The 21,630-nt window shown below is 42.2% G+C and overlaps 1 protein-coding gene across 1 annotated transcript; it reads right to left on the bottom strand.

The window, feature by feature from the left end:
• Positions 1-931: 931 nt before the first annotated feature.
• Positions 932-21,611, bottom strand: CD53 (CD53 molecule). Its single transcript, XM_040471273.1, has 8 exons — positions 21,454-21,611; positions 7,675-7,754; positions 6,635-6,811; positions 5,097-5,171; positions 4,498-4,593; positions 3,890-3,970; positions 2,620-2,703; positions 932-1,802 (listed from the first exon to the last, which is right to left on the bottom strand). Exons 2-8 carry the CDS (start codon positions 7,735-7,737, stop codon positions 1,731-1,733), a joined length of 648 nt encoding a protein of 215 aa, XP_040327207.1. The 5' UTR covers positions 7,738-7,754; positions 21,454-21,611; the 3' UTR covers positions 932-1,730.
• Between the last annotated feature and the right edge of the window lie 19 nt (positions 21,612-21,630).

Raw genomic sequence — 21,630 nt, 5'->3', positions numbered from 1 at the left:
AGTTTTGTTTTGTACATGTTGAACGTGGGATACTTTTGATACTTGTGCTCAAAAGAACGTGTCCTCTGCTCCTGGTCTCCCTCAGGAAAGTGTAAAATATGTAGGTTTCCCTATAACTACCACGAAAATGACCAATTTTCCTTAAAGGGAGGCGGGAGATCTTACACAAAACTTCAAGAACAAAAACCCAATTCTTCTGTCCTTTTCTCTACCTTCTCTACATTTGGTTCTGTGCGAAATACGTTCTGATTTTATGCTTTGTAACATATGGTTATTAAATCATTTAATTTAGCTTCTAGACAATATAATTCAGTTTTTCCTGGCCCAAAAGACATGATGTTGTTGGCAGCCTCTAAGATGGCCCCCAGTGATTTCCACTCCCTGGTATTCACATCCTGTATAATCTCCTGCCCTTGAGTGTGGGCTGACCTTTTTGACTCACTTCTAAGGCATATAATATGGCAGGATTGATGCGATGGAACTTCTGAGTTAGATTATAAAGGATTATGGCTTGTTTGGGGTGCTGTATTTCATATTCTCTCATGGCTGTTTTGCAATGGGGGATACCAACTGCAATGTCGTAAAGTAGCCCTGTGGAAAGTTGCAAGTGGCAAAGAACTGAGGCCGACCAAGAGGCATGTGAAAGATCTTGCAAGTACATCCTCTTCCAGTCCAGCCTTCAGATAAATGCAGCCCTGGCTGACATAGTGATTGTAGTCATGTGAGAGACCACGAATCAGACTCACTCAGCTAAGCTGCTCCCAGGTTCACCACTCACCAAAAAGAACGTGAGATAATGTGTCTATGTTCTCAGCCACTAAGTTTGGGAATAATTTGTTATGCAACAATTGATAACTTATCGACTGCTGGGAGGACATTCAGACTGAGTCACAAAAAATATATTTTAGATATAAGAAAAAGAATGTAATGATTGAGATCACAAGCTATTTTGTTTATTGAAGAGTTAAAATAGTACATTAACAAAACCTTATTTGCTAGAGAAATAACACCAGAATTCTTATGAATGTGATTATCAGCTAAACCACCAGAGATACTGGTCCTGTTGAGTTCCTCCACAGCTATGTAAATCAAAGGCTGAGATTGGCTGAAGTCAGGATACAAATCACTAGACAGTTTCTTCTGGAAGGACAGAATGAATCAATAAGGCCCGTAATAAGGAAGTTGAAAGAAACCTTACCCTTTGGAGAAAGAGTACTCTGTCATTCCTGTAGCCAAGGCCCAGGCCCAGCCAAAAGGAAGCAGGGGGTTGTAACAGTGATCCAGTGAGTCTGGCCCCAGAACTCCCTTCAGTGTGTCTTTTTGCTTGACTTTGGAGAGTGGACAGGGCATCATTTGGAGGCTAGAGAGTTATTTGACAATAAGAAGATGCGAAGATTCAAGTCCCAGACTCATCCTTTGATCTTGAACCATTAGTGCCAGAGGTCTCTTGGCCTCTCATGTCTGAAAAATGGTCGGTATTAGTGTCACCACCTTGAGGGACATAGGTGTGTCTCCATGAGTGGATGAATGATTGTTCTGGTGCTTGAGATGGGAAATGACTAGCAAACACATCTCTTCTCTGGTTGTATGAGACAGGGACCAAAACAGGGAAGAGATGAGAGGGGGACAAAGACACCAGGCCAAGAGGTGACCATTTAGGGCTTCATGCTATAAATGACTTTGCATTTCCAGAGATGAAATAAGCCTCTCCAGCACAAGGCAGTAGCGGGTCACAATCCCAGGGCCTGGCTGGTTTTATCAATCTGGCAGTTCAAGGTCAGCGCAAAGGACATCCCCAACACCTGAGAAAAGAGTTGGGAAAATATCAGGTCTTCATAGGAGAAGCCATCTCTCCCATAACCCCTGGGATTAGCCCTAGAGAAAAACAAAGTATTCCCCACACTGGAACCACCCTTCCTGCCATCACTTCCAATTCCTTCTCCGTTCCCTTAGTTAGCTTTAGAAAGGCAGCAGGAGATGATGGTGCAAAAACAGTAGAGGATAGAGTGTTGGGACATCTTTGTCTCCTTAAGAAGTCACTTGTATAGTCAAGTTCTGCACAAGTCAACGCTGTGCAGTGAGCCATCTCTACACATGCCCTGGGACTCCTTGGTTTCCAAGCAGAGAAAAACTGTTTCCCCCTGAGCTTCTTGATCAATATCTTAGTTATTCTGTGACACACCAAAAACACTTGTATATAAAAATAGTAGAAATGTCACATAATAAAAAATTTGCCCCTGACTTATCATGCTAAGCAGAGAAACAAGGAGGAAATTGACTGTAACTTTTATCAACTCCTGCTTAGCATACAAGGCCAAATTTTCATATAGAATGTTTATCTATTGCAAGCTTTTCCATCCCAGCTGAATGAATGACCAAAGTAGGGGTCTGCTTGATGACTTTTAATTTGACTATGAAGCAATCATATCTCTTAGGGATAAGTTGACCCGATAGATCGGGATATTTTCTGTATGCCTCAAATTGGTAATGACATCATTTGCTACGTGACTGGGGAAGCTCATATTTATTGAGCACGTACTATGTACCTGGTAGTGTTTTAAAACCTTACATGGCTTAAATAATTTAATCTTCACGATAGTCCTGTGGCTAAGTTCTTACCTGGATCACACATACACAGATAGTGATGATTCCAACATGCAGGAAATTGGAATGAAACCACTGTTTTGCTTTTGCATAGCAACCCTAGAAAAAATCACAAGTACAAATGATAACACTATATTATTTGACTTTATCAGGAGGCTAATTTCAGAAGATAGTTTCTATTTTGCCTTATGCCAAGAGACTTAGACCATTTTTATTTTCTTTCTATGGTTGAAGAAACAGGCTTCAAGCAGCAAACATTAAACAGAGCCCTTTCTGGTGTTGTTACCATTACAGTGACACCTGATGCAGAAGTCCTAGATCTTTGCACACTGAGTCAAAGTAGCTCCTGAGAGGCACCTCAGCAATAGATATCCTTAGGTTTTTTGAACTCTCACTGCTGACTTGGGATTACTAAAAGTGAATATAGCCCATGGAATTCTAGGTTCGGTTGCATCTCAGCTTCTGCTGAAATGTAAATCTATCATGGCCCTACCAAGCTCCAGGGCAGTTCTAGTTGGTGAGTGTTTCAGTCTTTCTTCACAGACTTAAAAATGTCTGGAGATTTTCAAAAAAATCCCAAGGGTGCATAACATGGGGTAACAGGAATTTAGGAACTTGATCTTGAGGCAATATGACCTTGGCTTCTTCTCTGGGCTTAATCTGGAGGTCCGAATTCAGTGGACCGGTTGTTTCAATAGTTCCGCCAACTATCTTTCTCCCCAACTCCTCACTCCTTCACTTATGATTTATGTCACCAAGGGGCTGGGTGATGCCTTTTCCAAGAAAGAAGAGCAGAGAAACAGGAAGAAGGAGAAGCTTTTCTAGCTCACCTTTACAAATTTCTCTTTCAACAATAAGACCTAATTTTTGCTCAAGAAAAACGTAGATCTACTACTATCATCACATAAACCTTCCCCCCTCTAATGTAATAGTTTAGAGTGCAAGATTTGTGATGGCCTTCCTAGTCTAAATGAGGCTGTTCCTTTTTTGTTTCTTTTGTCTAGTTGTCTGGACAACTTTTGTCTAGTTTGTTTAGTTACCTGGGTTGTCTCCCTGGCCTCTATTTTTTTTTTTTAATTTTTTTTCACGACCGCGAGATCGTGACCTGGCTGAAGTCGGACGCTTAACCGACTGCGCCACCCAGGCGCCCCAACCCTGGCCTCTATTTTGTCCAAGGTTCCCTGTTTCTGGCGGGGACGATTAAGCTCAGTATGACTGGAGTTTCTAAGACAATTGAAAGTTTAACCAAAGAGATTAATAACAGAAATATTGCTTAAAAAATTACCTGAACTTGTGGACCTTGGGGGCAAGATGCTGGTGGGTGACCGTTCCAATCACTTGTTCCATTGACACCACAACATTGCAGCTAAAAGCCAAACCCCCAAGAATGTGATGGTTAGAAAGTCAACAGAAAGAAAATTGAAACTTGGAGAGAAGGTGGGCCCTTCATATCTGACTCTAGCCAAAAATCCAGAATTACCTGGGCTACTATGGCTCCTCAGAACAAAATACTTTCAAATCCATCATACCATTTCCATCACATAAGGTTGCTTGAAGCAGAGAGGGCATATTTAATTTACTCACATTTTACACATGAAAAATTAAACACACAGCAGATTTAGTCTGACATTGTTGAGTCTTCCTTACGTTTCAGTAGGACTTAGATAATAAGCCTACCTGAGAATGGGAAGGATGAGAGAATGTAGACAATTTTGTACCAATCAAACTGATTCCTGTGCTCTCCAGTTTGTGACTGTAAAACATTATTCTGACTTAGGGACTGTGGACCTTAAATTCTGGAACTTTCAAGAAAGGAAGGTCTTTCTAGCCCCCAGGGACTGAGGTTGGAAAATCACATCTGATTGAGCTGAGGAGGATTTCATCTACACTCACCAATGACTGGATGGAATCCCACATCTCCCTGGTGCTGTTGTCCGAGCTGTATTTCTGGATGCTGGTAGTCAGGCTCTCAGACACATACTTATTCAGCTGGGCGGGCACATCCCAGCAGAGGAGACATTATAAAAAGCAGGTGAGTTCAAGGAATAAGCAATTTCTAGTATAGGCTAGTGGTTCCATTTGCTCCTCCCTTCCAAATGATCTCCTCAGAGCTAAGGGTGTGACAAGAGGGAGTATATATAAAGGAAGATGGTGCGTGGTGGTGATCTCTTGCCCTCTAGTTTTTCAGAGGAAGAGGGACAACCAAAGCATGGGCTCTCTTAGGCATGGAGACAGACATTGTCTACTGCCAAACATGGAGAAAAGTAAGTAGGAGGAAGATAAACTTGTTTTTATAGCTCTTCCTATTCATGCTTCAAAGCATGACTCAATGGCAATCTCCTTTAAGAATTTTTTTCCTCTCCCCAATTACAGTTGATTTTTCTTCTTCCATCCCTTTTCCACTTTGCTTCTACCTCTATTATAGGATTTATTTGGGGCCAGCTTCTTCCCTACGGCCAGAAATACAACGAGTTGTGCTCTTTGTAGCTTACCTTCTGTTCATACACGAAGAGCAGGATGGCCAAGGTCACCTCCGCAAGGAGGATAATCAGCAGCAGGATAAAGAACTGAAGCAAAGCAGAGACATGCTCACAGTGCTGATTCCCATTCTTCCCTTCCTCCCAAGCCACGCTGGAAACATCTAGGTATGTCTTTGCACATGTGCAGAGGCTCCTGTTCCTGCCTGCTCGGACATTCATACACCTTCTCTTGTTTTATGGGGGATGTGTGTCATTTTTCTACAACTAGACCCCAAGTCTCTGGAGGGCAGATCAACTGTCTTGTAACTTTGTTCTCCCCTTCCCATTGTGCCTACCCAATTCCAGGCGCATAATGCATATGCAATACTATTTGTTGAATCAATGAAGCAATTTTGGCATCGGCTTTTTGAAAGCTGAACAAAAGACCAGCAAACTAACCTATGTGCCTTTGGAGTTTGGGGCCTGGTCCTTTCTGCAAGATCAGGGCTAGTTTGGGGTGGGGGCAGGTGATAGTGGAAGTTGAGAGGAGCCCTGTACAGATGGGGAGAAGAGGTATTCTAGTCACCCTCCTAACCCTTATTTATCTCCAACTGGAGAAGCTCGCTCCCTCTATGCTAATCACACACCATAGAAAACACATTTTCATTTATTCCCTCTCCTTCGCCTTTTTATCCCAACACTAATCTTGACGGCTTTACCTTTTCCCTGTGTCTATCATCTCCCATCTTTTGCCATTAATCTGAGAGCTATCTGAGAACAGGGACTTCTTAATTCTATCTCTTGGCTCCAGTTTGAGTTGATTCATAAAGGAGAAGAGATTGACCAATGACTTAAGGAAGAACCAAGGCAACTGGGAACACTGACTTATGGACGGAGTGGCACTGTTACAGCAAGCACTATTCTGGGTCTACTAGAGCAACAAGGAGACTTCCTTCAGAGAGCTTACAAACAAAACCTAAGTCTAAGGGTTCTCCTCAGGATACTTAACTGACAGGGAGCAACTGAAAGGTTCTAGCATCTCTCATGTTAGATCACAATGGCTGCCACGTAGGCCTTCACCTAAGCTGAGTCATCACACTCTAGTGTGCCTTGTGCAGCTCTGAGATAGAGAAGTATCTTCTGCCTCCTTTTAAGAGGGCCACAGTACTCAGAAGAATCTAGAGAGTAGATTTTCCACCACTTAGTGGCTCTGACTCAGATCCTCAAAATACGTAATAATGTGAAGAGCACTTAGGCAGATGGATGACACTCGATTTCAACCAGACATGAAGAAATAAAATGCCATAAAGGGAAATTATGATGCGGGTCACTAGTAACACTGTAAAATGAATCCCAAGGAGGATAGCAGTGTCCTCTGCCACCCATCCCTGGGATCCCAGTCAGAAACAAAATACTAGTGGTCTAGACAGACTCAGATGGTCTAAAGTGCCAATCTTATGTTCCTACGATTTCCCTGTGACCATGGATTAGCCACCAAGAAATATCTTGCCTGGGGCTTAGGGCATCACGTCCCTCTACCTAGGGTACCACGTCTGCTGCAAAGGACTCACCGACATAAGCAGGCACTTGTTCTCCTTGATGGAGCCCATGCATCCCAGGAAGGCAACCACCATGATAATGGAGCCCACGATGACAAGCACATTGCCCAGTGGGAGGAAGGGGAGCAACCAGAGGTTGTTGTGGATCAAGAGATAGATCCCAAAGCCCAAAATGCAGCAGCCACAAAACTGAAAGAAAGAATTCCGCAACACTCTTGAATATCTGCTCACATTCTCACTTCAAATTAGAATCAGCTCTTTCCATTGGTTCTATGGAGACTGTCATGAGCAACCTCTTTCCCCAGCTTTCCCCATGCATCCAGAAAAGAGGTGACTTTTTTCTTCCCAATGATGTCCTTCTTCCCGTGATGTCCTACTCATGCTTCATCCCACCCATATCAGATAGCAGGGGAAGCTCCTTCCTGTGAGTAATACAGTATCTTCGTGCTTCAGATCCCCCACTCCTCATTCCCACAACGGCTTACACGTGGTCTTCCCTTTGGAAACCACAACCGTTGGAGGGGAGGCCTTGGGTGAGAAGTTGATCTTGCTAGGCAGAAAGCTAGAGAAGCCAAACTTTTAAGAATCTTCTCATAGACACTTGAGTACAAACCGATTCTCTGTTTGAAGTTCAATTGCTGAATTTGGTACAGTGAAACTTTCCCCAAAAAGGGGGCTTCCTTTTCAATCAGCTATTTGTCTAAGGGACTGGGGGGAGGGGACAGCAAGAAAAAGAGTCATTTATACACAGAACGTAGAGTGTCAGGTTTCTCACCCGTAGATGTCAGCAGTGAGCAGTAGTCGCCTAAAGTCCCCAGAGAGAGAAGCAGCCCGCCTATAAATAACTGCACTGGTACTTTTCAATTGTATAAGCATATCCTATGGCAGGATGGGAAAAGGGGAGGAAATTATCACTCCCTTGTTCTAAGCTGGTTATGTCATTCCAACACGCATGGGTTGCTCTTCGTAGCAGACTCTTCAGTAGAGGACAGAGAAATAGAGTCTGGCCGGGAGGAGGTGAACTCAGTCACGCTCGGAAGAAACACACTTACCCAAAAGAGCAAGTTGAAGAAAAACAGAACGTACTTCAGCAATTTCAAGCCACTCATGCCCATGCTGGGATATTCTTGCCCTAAAAAGTGAAAGAAAAGAGGAGGTAAGTGACCTGGCACCAGAGAAGAGAGGACACAAATGTTCAGGGTTTAAAATCTCCAGCATCACCCTGGGTTTGAGCTGCGACTCTCCTCTGGGAAGTTTCCCCAAACTCCCGGATCTCTCGATCCCTGCATTGAGGTACCAATCGGTTTATCTTGGACACTCACTTTGGCTCCAATTCTGCAAGCCAAGAATGCTTACCGCTGAATTAGGTGCTGTAGAAGAAACCCATGGAGCTGCTCTCAGAGGAGAGTGAGTCACAGTGACACCACTAGGCCAATTCTCAGAGACTAGTGCTTGGGCACTCGCTCAAGAAGGTGACCAGGGGTCAGGCATTAATCAACTGATTCATCAGCTGTGGAGAAGGTCAGTGACTTGATCAGCCTGTTCCTTAAATGCCCTGAGATGCATGTACATACCACATGTGGTCTGTAAACCTCTCCACATGAAAATGGGGGTGGGGAACCTATGTCTGATTCATGCTTTTATTGAAGCAATGTTTATGATGTTTTCTGTCCTAAATACAGTGAGAGATATAGCCATGACTCTCCGGTACCTACCCTCCAGAAGATGTGAATCTTACAGCAGAGGTAAAACTGGCTAACCAATACCCAATGGAGAAATGAAAAGGGGTAGAAATTGGAGCTTGATTTTTTAAAAAATATAATTTCATTTCCCAGCAAGGACATTAATGTGCAAAGCCTCATCCTCAGTTCTAGAGATCTGGATACACAGTTGTGAATTTTCTGTCAGACACAGTTAGTTTCCCTAGAGTAACTCATATTTTAAAACTGCACATAAGACTGATCCATAAAGCAGAATGTCAATTTATTGGTTTTTTCCCATTAGAACTATGCCTTTTCTAGTATATAGATTGCGTGTATAATCCATTGCTTCTACCCTCTTAACAGCAGCCAGAAATCAGATGGTCTTGAGGGATAGGTCATCCAGCCTGTCTAAGCCTCATGAGCTATTTGTATTCTACAATAGAATAATCTTCTCTGTTGGAAAGACCAAATACATATACTTACTTGGTACTATTTTCCTTTTCCTTTACTTTGTCCTTCTCTTTCTCCTCCTCCTTCTTGTCTTGACCCTCAGGATTTTTCTTAATCCCCATAATTTAACCCCATAATTTTTAACCCCCCATTTCCCCATAATTTTAACCAAGTTAAAACAAAATCAATTAGATTATAAATGTGTCTGGATATACTTGAGAGGTTAAAAAAAGGTATGACGATCTACGACATAGTAGTAGAGGTAGTAGACCTACCTTTGCTATAAGTAGTAGCTTTGAGGTCAAACTTGAATTCAACTTCCACCTATGCCACTAAACAGCTACGTGAGATTTGGAAACTGACTTGACATCTATAGTCACAATTTGTTCCTATGTAAAATGGGGTAAATACTTATGTCTCCTAGGGTGGGTGTAAAGATGAAGTGATCTTACAACAGAGACTGATATATGACCAGGACTCAGTAAGTGAAACCCATGATTATTTAGTCTTAAAGGAACTCTCTGGGAAGGGAGACATGGAAATATACGATTATAAGGTTCTCATGTGTGTTGTGGTAATGTCACTTGAGGATAGACTCTGGTGAGTTACAGATGTAAAGTATAAACCATAAGGCAACCTCTACAATAACAAAACAAAGAATTGTAATTTATGGAGATAAAAAATTGTTTTAAAATACTAGATTAATTGAAAGAAACCTAAAAAGAGGAAAAAGGAAACTGCTGTGGTCTGAATGTCTGTGTCCCCACAGCATCCACATGTTGAAATCTTAATGCCCAATGTGATAGCGTTAGGAGGTGGAGCCTTTGGGAGGTAGTTAGGTCATGAGAGTAGAACCCTCCTGAATGGGATTAGAGCTCTTCTAAAAGAGACCCCAGAGAGCTTGCTAGCTCCTTCCACCTTGTGAGGACACAACAAAAGGTCTGCAACTCAAGAGTGGCCTCGCCTAACCATGTTAGCATCCTGATCTCAGACTTCCAGGGTTCAGAACTGTGAGAAGTAAATTTCTGTGGTTTGTAAATTACTCTGTCTGTAGTAGTGTGTTATAGCAACCTGCACAGACTAAAAGAAAAACAAAGAACAGATGGGGAAAATAGAAAGTGAATATTCTCAACTCTAGCCATATTAATAGCACAGTAAATGAAATGCTCTAAATATTCCAGGTATGACACAAGATAGCCAATTGGATTAAAGAACATTTAGTAATGAATTATCAGCAAGAGAAGTTAAGAAAACAATCTCATTTAAAATTTCATCAAAAAGAATAAAATGCTGGGGTGCCTGGGTGGCTCAGTCGGTTGAGTGTCCAACTTCCACTCAGGTCATGATTTCACAGTTCATGGGTTCGAGCCCCACATCAGGCTCTGTGCTGATAGCTCAGAGCCTGGAGTCTGCTTTGGTTTCTGTGTCTCTCTCTCTCTCTCTCTGCCCCTTCCCCGCTTGCACTCTCTCTCTCTTAAAAAATAAACATTAAAATAAAATTAAATTAAATGAATAAAATGCTTAGGAATAAGTTGAACCAAAGTGGTAGAAGATCCTGGACACTGAAAACAACAAGAAACTGATGAAAGAAATGTAAGAAGACACAAATAAATGGAAATATATTCTATGCTCTTGGATTGGAAGAATTAATATTGTTCAAATGTCCATACCACCCAGAGTAATCCATGGGTTAAATGCAATCCCTATAAAAATTTCAATGGCATTTTTCGCAGATACAAAATAAACAATTCTAAAATTTATGTGGAACCACAGAAGACCCTGAATAGCCAAAGAAATCTTGAGAAAGGAAAACAAAACTAGAAGCATTATATGTTTTAATTTCAAAATATATTACAAAGCTATAGTAATTAAAACAGTATGATGTTGGCATAAAAAACAAACACATAAATCAATGGAACAGAATATAAAGCCCAGAAATAAACCCATGCATATGTGGTTAATTTATTTACAGCAAAGGAGCCAAGCACATACAATGGGAAAAGGCAGTCTCTTCAATAAATTGTGTTCGGAAACCTGGACAGCCACATTGCGAATGAAGTGAACTGGACCCCTGTCTTCCACCAATCACAAAAATAAAATAAAAATGGCATAAAGACTTGAATGTAAGACTTGGAACCACAAAACTCCTAGGAGAAAACATAAAAGGAAAGCTCCTTGACATTTAGTTTTGGCAAGGATTTTTCAGATATGACACCAGAAACAAAGGCAACAAATGCAAACATAAGCAACTGGTCTGTATCAATCTAAAAAGCTCTGCACAGTAAAGGAAATATCAACAAAATGAACAGACAACCTATGTAATGGGAAATAATATTTGCATCATATATCTGGGAAGAGGTTAATATTCACAATATATAAAGAACTCCTACAACTCAATAGCAATAAACAAAAAGTAAAATCTGATTTTAAAATGAGGAGAAGGGGGCGCCTGGCTGGCTCAGTTGGTTAAGCATCCGACTTTAGATTTTGGCTCAGGTCATGATCTCACAATTTGTGAATTCGAGCCTGCCTCAGGCTCCATGCTGACAATGCAGGGTCTGCTTGGGGTTCTCTCTCTCTCCCTCTCTCCTTGCTCCCTCCCCACTCTTTCTTTCTCTCTCTCTCACAGTAAATAAATAAAACTTTTTAAAAAAATGGGCAGAGCAAGTGAATGGACATTTTTCCAAAAAAGACACACAGATAGACAACAGGTACACAAAAAGATGCTCAACATCTAACCATCGGGTTGGGAAATGCAATCCAAAACTGCAATGAGGTATCACCTCATACCTGTTAGAATGGCTATCATCAAAAAAATAAGCGATAACAAGTAGTGAGAGGACATGGAGAAAGACAACCTTCGTTGCACTGTTGGTGGGACTGTAAATTGGTTACAGCCACTATGGAAAACAGTATGGAAGTTTCTAAAAAAAAAATAAATAAATAAAAATAGAACTACCCTACGATCCAGCAATCCCACTTCTGGGTATATATCCAAAGGAGAGGAAATCACCGTGTCAAATATCTGCAGCCTCACGTATATTGTAACATTATTGACAATAGCCAAGACAGGAAAACAACCTAGGTCCAAACTTCAATAAAGAAAATGTGGTATAAAAATACAAAAGAACATTGTTCAGCTATGAGAAAGAAGAAAATCCCCCCCCATTTGTGACAACATATTCTCAAAACTCAGAAGACAAAGAGTCCCATTTAAAAATGGACAGGGCGCCTGGGCAGCTCAGTCAGTTAAGCATCCAGCTCTTGATTTCGGCTCTGGTCATGATCTCACGGTTGTGAGATCTGAGACTGAGCCCCATGTTGGGCTCCCCACTCAGTGTGGAGTCTGCTTGGGATTCTCTCTCTCCCTCTTCTCTGCCCCTCCCCCTGCTTGCACCCGTGCTCTCTCTCAAAATAAATAAACATTTTTTAAAAATAAAAAAATAAAAAAATAAAAACGGACAGAAGATATGAACAGATAGTTCACCAAAGAAGACACATGGATGGAGAATATGTACATGAAAAAGTACTCTACTTCATTAATCATCAGGGAAATGTAAATTGGGGAAATGAGATACCCGTACCTCCTAGAGCGGCTAAAATTAAAACAAAGGCAAACAAACAAACAACAACAACAACAACAAAAACCAAAGACAAAAAACTGACCACACCAGGGACTGATAAGGCTATGGTTTTGGTGAAAATGTAAAATGGTATATCCACTTTGAAAAACATTTTGCCAGTTTTGTGAAAAGCTACACATACACTTATCATATGATTCAGCCACGCCACTCCAAAGAATTTACCAAGAGAACAAAAAGCATATGGTCATACAGACTTATCCAAGAATGTTCATTGCAGCTTTATCTGTAATAGCCCCAAACTGGAAACAACCCAAGGTCCATCAACAGATGAATAGAAAAACAAGTTGATAGAGCTATGAAATGGTGCACTACTCTGGAAAAAATAAAAAGTCAACTGTTGATACACAACACAGCGCTGATGAATCTCCAAATAATTATGGTGGATGAACAAAGACAGAAAGAAGATCCATACTGTATGATTCCAGTTCTATACCATTCTGGAAATGAAAACTGATATATAGCAACAGAAAGCAAGCAGATCAGTCATTGGGGACGGAGGTAGAGGAAAGTGATGGTAGTGGCAGTGTTAGACAAATAAAAGGAGAATAGAGACAGGCAGGAGAAAGGGATTGCAAAAGACCACAAATCATCTTTTGGAAGTGATGAATATGTTACCTTGACTGTCGTGACAGTTTTAGGCATGTACACGTATGTCAAAAGGCCCTTCCTAATTTGTTCCTGTCCATTTCTCCAAACTTGTGGCAACATCCCCTGTCTAGAGAGCAACACTGAGTACTTGTTTTAGTGGTTCCTTCTTTACCTGTGCCCTTTGCTGGAATTTGTCCCTTTCTCTCCGTCTGACCCCTTACTTTGGTTAGCCACTATTCATCCTGACACTCGGCTCCAGTGTCACTCTTCCAGGAAGCCCTCTCTGATTGTGTCTACTTCTCCACACCCCAGCCTACTCCCCACAAGGAGTGCCTCTAATACCTACACATCTCCATTATTGCCCTAGCCACTTTGTCTTATAAGTATCTCTTTCCTCTCTGGAATGTGAGCTCCTTGAGGGTAGGAGCTAGTTTATTCATCTTTGAATCCTCGAGATCTTACACAGTCCCCTGATCACACTAAAAAAAAAGTGCGATTCTTCAATAAACCTTTGTCCATTAACCCCAAATAAGCTGATGGAGTGGGATAAACGTGACACGGCAGCATCCGAAGCCTTGGGCTTGAGATTTACGCACCAAGAAGCTAAACTTTTGGACGTGGGCCAATAACTTACACAGAAGGTTGGGCCAGATGCCTCCTAAGGTCACCTCTTCCCCAACATCCTGGGATTCTGTGAGACCTGCTTCAGGCCCCCGTCATTGAAGTGTCCACAGAGCACCAACTAATGAGGCAGCCAGAGACCTGCAAATAGCCCTCCTGATTCTTCCCTTAGACAGGAAGAAAAACCTCTTGTTTCTCTTTCCATGATTTTCCACTTGCTGAGACTCCCACCAGTTGAAGGAGAAAAGCTGCCTATTTGGTGGAGATGGTCACTACTTTTATCACACGCAGTGATGGCCCCACTTTTTGTATTAACCCAGATAGAACAGCACTCTGCTCCCCCACCCCACCCCCACCCTGCTTTCTTCCTTGTGACTGTGCCAGTTATGAGCTCCTGCCCCTTCCGACCCTACGGTCTGGAAGAACTGATATCTCTCTGCAGTCAGAATCTGTGGCCCAGCCCCATGACTCATGGTTCAGTGAAGAAAGTCCCTGACATCAGCTTCCTGTGATGAAACTGCAGTTAGCTGTGGCCATCTCCCACGGCCTGCTGTGGAGGCCAGGGATGAAGCTCACTTTTTAGTTTCTGCCAAGCAATGATCTTGGGCTAGTAAACCATCGTGTGCATTCCTAGTTCAATCCCTCCCCCCTTTTTAAACCCATACTTGTGGGGTTATCAAATCTAGTCTTGAATGCAGTCAAGCTTAGGAATGGCTAAGGTTGGGGGGCACCTGTGTGGCTCAGTCAGTTAAGCGTTCATCTCTTGGTTTTGGCTCAGGTCATGATCTCTTGGTTTGTAAGTTTGAGCCCCACCTCGGGCTCTGCGCTGACAGCGTGGAGCCTGCTTGGGATCCTCTCTCTCCCTCTCTCTCTGCTCCTCCCCTGCTCTTGTGTACTCTCTCTCTCTCTCTCTCTCTCTGTCTCAAAAATAAATAAATAAATGAGTAAACAAACAAACAAACAAACTTAAAAAACAAAGAAGTGGCTAAAAACAAACTAAAAAAACAAAAAAGTGTCTAAGGTTGGGACAGAAGCTTCAAGAAGCTATCAATTCAATACAGCCTTATGTGATCCATTCTTGGAACCACAGAAAGATAGCTTCGGTGTTATGCAGCCTGTTATATTTATAAGATGTTAGTAAGTGTTCCCCAAACAAAATCAAGCAAACAAACAAAACCATAGGGACTGAAAGGAATCCATGGTCAAATAATTTTGGAAGTAAACAGGATTAAATAAAAATAAAAGAAAAAGCAATAAATAGTTCTTTTAATGAACGACTTCTGAGCAACTTGTCATACACTAATGTACATTGTTACCACACACCTGTTCTTACAAGATTACTTATACTAACTCAAAGGACATAGTGTTCCATGGAACACAGTTTGATAAACACTAGTAATGGAATCAGATGGACCTAGTTTTGAATTCTGGTAGTGCTGCATGCCAGCAATGTGGCCTGGGGTAACCTGTGTAACCTCTCTTTCACAACTGTCTCATCTTTAAAATAGTGATATTCACATACGGTTCACAGGGTGTTCAGGAGGTTAGATGAGATAACATTTCCTGGATGGCTCAGCATCAGAGTGCTTGGTTCAGTGAACACTGACTAAACGATCGTTTATTTTTTTATTTTTTGAGTGAAAATGTGTTTTATTTCTCTTTTTTGTGTATTTTATTGTATTTATATTAAATATAATTTATTGTCAAATTGGTTTCCATACAACACCCAGTGCTCATCTCAACAGGTGCCCTCCTCAGTGCCCATCACCCACTTTCCCCTCTCCCCCAACCCCATCACCCCTCAGTTTGTTCTCAGTATTTAAGAGCCTCTATGGTTTTCCTCCTTCCCCCTCTGTAACTTCCCCCCCCCACCACCACTTTTCTTCCCCCCTGGTCTTCTGTTAAGTTTCTCAGGATCCACATATGAGTGAAAACATGGTTTCTGTCTTTCTCTGCCTGACTTATTTCACTTAGTGTAACACTCTCCAGTTCCATCCACATTGCTACAAATGGCCAGATTTCATTCTTTCTCATTGCCAAGTAGTATTCCATTGAGTATATAAACCATATCTCCTTTATCCATTCGTCAGCTGATGGACATTTAAGCTCTTTACACAATTTGGCTGTTATTGAAAGTGCTGCTATAAACATTGGGGTACAAGTGCCCCTATGCGTAAAAGATCAAGTTTAGAGCTTCCCTACCAGTCCATTCCTAAGGGCAACCCCAGGCTTCCTGCTAGACTTTTAGGAATAAAATACATCAGGGACCAGAAGGCCTTTAATAATCCTTTGCTTGATTCATTTTTGGGTAAACACTTAAAAAAAAAAATCTTTGTTGGGGCGCCTGGGTGGCTCGGTCGGTTAAGCATCCGACTTCGGCTCAGGTCATGATCTCATGGTCTGTGGGTTCGAGCCCCGCGTTGGGCTCTGTGCTGACAGCTCAGAGCCTGGAGCCCGTTTCAGATTCTGTGTCTCCCTCTCTCTGTGACCCTCCCCCGTTCATGCTCTGTCTCTCTCTGTCTCAAAAATAAATAAACGTTAAAAAAAAAATAAAAAAAAAATCTTTGTTCACCCTCTGCAAAAAAATTCAAACAATAAAGAAAGTACAAGTGTAAAGCATAAAAATCTTCTGATACCCTATATCCAAAGATAACCACAACTGACATTTTTGGTGAACACCTTTCTAGACATTTTTCTCTATGTGGATCTATTTGCCAATTTACACAGAAGGACAAGATATTCATCAAGGTGACTGTTGGCTTCCTATCCCTTTCTACACAGAGACTGTAGAGGTTTGTGGTTCATCAGTGAAGGAATCACTTGATTCACACAAGATTTTTCTAAATAGGAAAGAAAAATCTGTTCTCGAAGAGGGCCCCCGAGTTCAGGCCAAAATAAATTTAAATAGATGATAGAGTTCACTGAACCCTGTACAATGCCGAGTTCTTCACAAATAAATCTTATTTACTGGTGCAAGGTCACCCAGCTAATGAACAGCAAACATAGGGCACAAGGCAAGGTCTCGCAGCCTCCTAGCCCACCTTCCTTCTGCTGCCCCAGGCTCCATGTTGTGTCTCTCACTTCCCAATCCAACTCACAGCCCTGCAGTGTGAGGAGCCCCAGGAGGACTCCTTCCATCCTTCAGCGTGAACCCCTGTGAGCAGTGGCTGAGGAGGAATGGGGGTTATGCAAGTATGTCTCTTTGAGGAAGTAATAAGCAATTGCAGGGGGAGAGGTGATACTCAAATAAAACCACACCAAACCATCCACGTTGATGCATTAGTTTCCCCTCATTTCTCCGTCACTTTGTCCAAGAAATGTGTTTGTCATCTTAGTTCTCCCCACAATTGTGGTCTGGTGGAAACTTTTTCCTTTTCAAAGCTGCGATCAGGGAGAGAAATTAGTGATCTGTAGAAGAGAGAAAGAAGGAAGAAGCGAAGAGGAGGGAAAAAATGAGGAAAGACAAATCCAGATGATCTTGGAGGCTCATTTCTTAGAGGTTGTGTTTCCCTTTGCTAAAAGTATGTGGAGGTTTCCTGTGAAGGGTCCCTGTCTTAGAAACCCATCTATGGGTGCATTCAGGCAAGCTATGTTCAAAGCAAGCACGTTTCTCTGTAGGATATTTAAGGCTGCTTATGTAGTATTCCCATAAAAAGTTTGAATAACCTGAATCCAGTAATGAAGAAACAGGAGACAACCAAATATAGAGACATTCTAGAAAATAGCTTACCTCTACGCTTCAAGAATATCAATGTCATGAAATGCAAGGAAAGACTCAGAAATTGTTCCAAGCAGAAGGAGACTGAAGAAACAGGACAGTTAAAAGCAATGTGTGATCAGAGATTTCCAGTCTCCATAAAGATACTAATGGGATACTAATTCAGATGCAATCTGAATAAAATCTATAGATTGTTAACAGTATTGCATCAGTGTAAATTGCCTATTTTGATGAATATAAAGTGGTTATGTAAGAAAATGCTTTTGTTTGTAGAAAATACACGGTAAAGTACTCTGTGGGAAAGGATATTAGGCCAGCAATTACCCCCAAAGAGAAAGTCAAGGAAGGATAAAGAAAATGTGATAAAAGATTACTATTTGGGAAATCTAGGGGAAGGGGGGTTCAGAAATTCTTGGTAGTGTTTTTGCCAGTTTTCTTTAAGTCTGAATTTAAAGAGACAGAGAAGGAGTTGAATATGAGTAAATAATCTAAGGAATTCTGATCTTTAAGTCATTACATCACATAATTCCCTAATGGTATGAATACTGAGATTCCACAGGAGCTGTTTTTAGAAGAACAAACCACGGGATGATTCTTTAGAGCCTCTATTTGCTCCTGATATAGATTATTAAGCCATGAGTCCAAATTTAAAAGACGTGAGGTATCAAAATGATTTCTCACCCCCATTCCTCAATCCAGTTCTCCTGAAATATAAAATGTCAAACAAAACTTTGACAAATTAAATATATTTTAACTATTTGATTTGTTAGCATCTTGATGTCAGATCAACTGGATTTATAATTCAGTCATGTTCTTTATGTTTGCTCATGTGAAAGTGTACTGGAGATTTCTTTATGTTTATAAGAAAGTTTATAAGGAAAGAGAGTATAGTGTAATGGGGAGGAAGGAGCATCCCATTGAGAATCAGGAATTACTATTTAATTGTATGATTTTGGACAAGTTTCACCCTACCTGGAAAATAACCAGTTTAGAATGTTACAAGAATAGCTAACATTTCCTGGGCTCTCACTATGAGCTGAACACTTTATTCGAACTTCAATAACCTCTAAATTCCACTGAAGTGACAACATTCTCACACTTGGAAAATAGTGCTCTATTTGGAATGATGACAGCTCTTGGCCATAGCTATGAGGTACTGATGTTATTGCTTGGGTAGGAAGCCTCCTGTGTGCTTGTGACGTGGGGGACTGAATAGAGGACTTGCCTCTGTACCCCAACACAGAGGCCTGAACGCTCACCCAATGGCTTTGGAAATGGCTCCCTTCTTCTCAGAGAAGAAAGCTGTGTCCAGACAGCTTTCCCACAGTCACACTCCAGCTGCAGTCCTTGCCTCCTCTGGCCCAGCAGCCACCCTGGAGGCCTACTGTGTGTAGCAGTCTTCTCTCTCGGTTTCTTTGCTTCAGGATTTTGTACCTGCAGGGGCTCTTGGGGCCCGGAGCTTCCTGAGTGCAGATACCCAGTCTGTGGGCCCGGGGTGATCTGCACACACTGGGTACTCAGTACAGGAAGTGCTGGGGGAGGACTAATATAAGAACACAAACCAAACCACTGTAACTAAATCAACATAGCGTTTCCTGGAACAGAAGGCGAGAGAGAGAGAGAGAGAGAGAGAGAGAGAGAGAGAGAGAGAGACAGGGCATAACCTCGAAAAAAGCTCCGAACTTCACCCTAATCTGGGGGAAATCGAGATTGAGGAGTAAAAAGTCTGCCCCTTCACCCTCATTTCAGGCCACATGCCATCAATTCTGACATCTCAGCGTACCCCTAGACCTACTACCCGCCCAGTTGTTTGGTCTTGCTTCTCACTTTCAGGTTCAAGGGTTCTAGATCCAAGGCAGAGAGGGAGATTTCCACTTCCTGTGCTCCTGCAGCCATGGCTTGCACTACAGCCTGACTTGCTTACTCTCGTTTCAAATCTGTCTGGGGGGTGGGAGGGTCACACTTCTTTAAGTGTGCATATACTGTGCCCTACCTGGAACGCCGTTTACCCCCCGTCTCCATAGCAAAGTCATACTTCTTTGAAAACGACCCAAAGCAGTCACTTCCTTCCCACGGCACACTCCAACATGCCTACCCCATTTTCTGCACTTACCCTCCATTGCAGAAAAGATCACATTGTGCTGTATTTGTGTGTGGTCGTGTCTGTGCTCCATACCAGAGTCTACAAACGCTTTGAGATCGATAAGCACCAGTTTTCCCTGTCTCCAGCACTTAGCACAACGCTTAGCTGTTCTTATGCTGTGGGCTGGGGCTGAGGAAGGGGAACAGGTTTCAGATCTGGTGTCTGAAGCCCTCTGGGTGGTCAGAGGTCAACCAGAGGACACCAGGAATCAAAGACCAATGGAGCTTGATCTTGCCGGTTTGTGCCAGTCAATTACCGAAGGAGAAGTGGCTTAGCAGCCGCAAGTGCACAGGGATGGGCTTTGAATCATTCCCTGTGGGCATAAAGGCGCCCAATCCTTTCATTGAAAGGCTAAGTACTCTTAATTGGCTCACAGGGAAAACAACACAGGAAATCATGCTTCAGCTCAGTCTCTGCTCCAAACCAACCGCAATTTCAAAACAGTGCAGATTCTGGTAGAGACTGAGAAGTAAAACTTCTTTGTTCAGCCAGCAGCTAAGACTCTGCCTTTGCTCAGTTGTCTTTCCACAGCACTTACACATCTGATGTCATACACATACACATACACATACACATACACATACACATACACATACACATCTGATCACATACACATCTGATATCTCTTATCTTCCACAGGAGTTCCTGAAGGGCAGGACTATCTTCAGGACCAGTCTCTACCTTGCTACTCTGCCTCCCCACCAGTATCTTCCAGAGCACAGCGCCTGGCTCCAGGAGGCACTGAACATAAGATTATTAAATGAATTCATTAAAAAATCTGGTCTTGGGTGCGTCGGTCAGTAGAGCATGCGACTCTTGATCTCGAGGTCGTAAATTCCAGCCCCACGCTGGGCGTAGACATTACTTAAAACAAAATCTTAAACAAATAAAATGAAAATTTTTAAATTTGTGGCTCAGCGGCCCCTGAGGTGCTTTGGGAATCTAAAGCCCTCGGTGGCATTGTTATCCCTCATTGTTAGGTGGGTGGGTATGGTCCTTGAGGACTTTTCTGTCTCCTCCAGGGTGTGATCAGTTGAGATTCTTGCGGGTCTTGGAAGGAGAAAGCTCTGACATTCAGTGTTTCCTGTGGTCACCTGACATCCAGTAACTATTATGGTGGTCACAGACCACCAGAACCAGAGCTTGGCCATGACTTTCCGAGTCCAGGAGGCCACAGTCATTCGTTACATGGCGTGAATTAGAAATGGTTACAATATCAAGTTTTGTTGGTTGGTGCATGTCATATTATGTTTATCAATATTTACATTTTGTATACTGAATGTATGCATTTGGCAGGGTTTGGCTGAACCCTGAGGATCACAATGTTCTTTCTGCTATTTGAAAACAATCAATCTAAGCATCTGTTAGGCGCATTCAGTTTTTACCTCTTGATATACAGGCAGTGGGCATTCTCTGTGTTCCTGACTCTGAGCTGGGTGTTGTCATTTGTAGCTTTCCTTCTATTTAGTGGCTCTGAGGAATCACAGTGAGATTCATAAAAATTTGTAAAATTAAGAACTGCCATCTTCCGGCTGCCTTTCTCAAGGCTCTGGCTGTTGGCTCTCTCCTCACCTTAAAATCACAAGATCGGTCTTCTAAGAGACCTGAACATGTATGAAATCTCCACAATTTCATGTCACACAGAGGGCTCCAGACATCAGAAATGACTACACACAAAAATTCAAGTTCTGAAGCAACTTAAGCATATAAATGCCCTGACCCAAAGAGGTATCAGATAATGCGAACCAATTAATTGAAAAGTCTTTCTGGCCTGCTTGCCTTTTGAGGGGTGCTAGGATCTTGGTCTTTCTACCTTCATGCACTAAATATCTGTGAAATAGAAGTTGCAGGAGGTTTTAGGCTTACTAGAGAGATCTACGGAGACTCCTAAGAAGATACCCTATCCCACACAATATGGTTCAGGTCTTTGCTCTCAAGTCCAATGAAAATATCACCAATCTTACCTTTTGCAGGCCCTTTCGCTCAGTTCTTCAGGCAGGATTGGTGATTATACTTGAAATGGCCACGACAAGGCTGGTAACACAGATGTCCGGGGCTATTTGTGTAAAAGGAGAAGTGAATGGAAAATAAATGTGCTCACGCTGTGACGACAGGAAGCCCAGTTGAAGAGAGGGAGGAAG

The sequence above is a fragment of the Herpailurus yagouaroundi genome, unplaced genomic scaffold (genome assembly GCF_014898765.1).
Source record: "Herpailurus yagouaroundi ecotype Mexico unplaced genomic scaffold, PumYag 77, whole genome shotgun sequence".
NCBI classification, from domain to species: domain Eukaryota; kingdom Metazoa; phylum Chordata; class Mammalia; order Carnivora; family Felidae; genus Herpailurus; species Herpailurus yagouaroundi.
Note: the sequence above shows the minus strand (reverse complement) of the source record. Positions and strands in the feature narration are given on the sequence as shown.

Bases quoted from the DNA above. Each gene is read 5' to 3' on its own strand.
- CD53 (XM_040471273.1), bottom strand. From the start codon at position 7,737: ATGGGCATGAGTGGCTTGAAATTGCTGAAGTACGTTCTGTTTTTCTTC. The intron at 6,812-7,674 runs GTAAGTGTGTTT...TCTTTCTTTCAG, and splicing joins TCTTCAACTTGCTCTTTTGG to TTTTGTGGCTGCTGCATTTT. The intron at 3,971-4,497 runs GTGAGTGTAGAT...TTTGGCTTTTAG, and splicing joins GGGATTCCATCCAGTCATTG to CTGCAATGTTGTGGTGTCAA.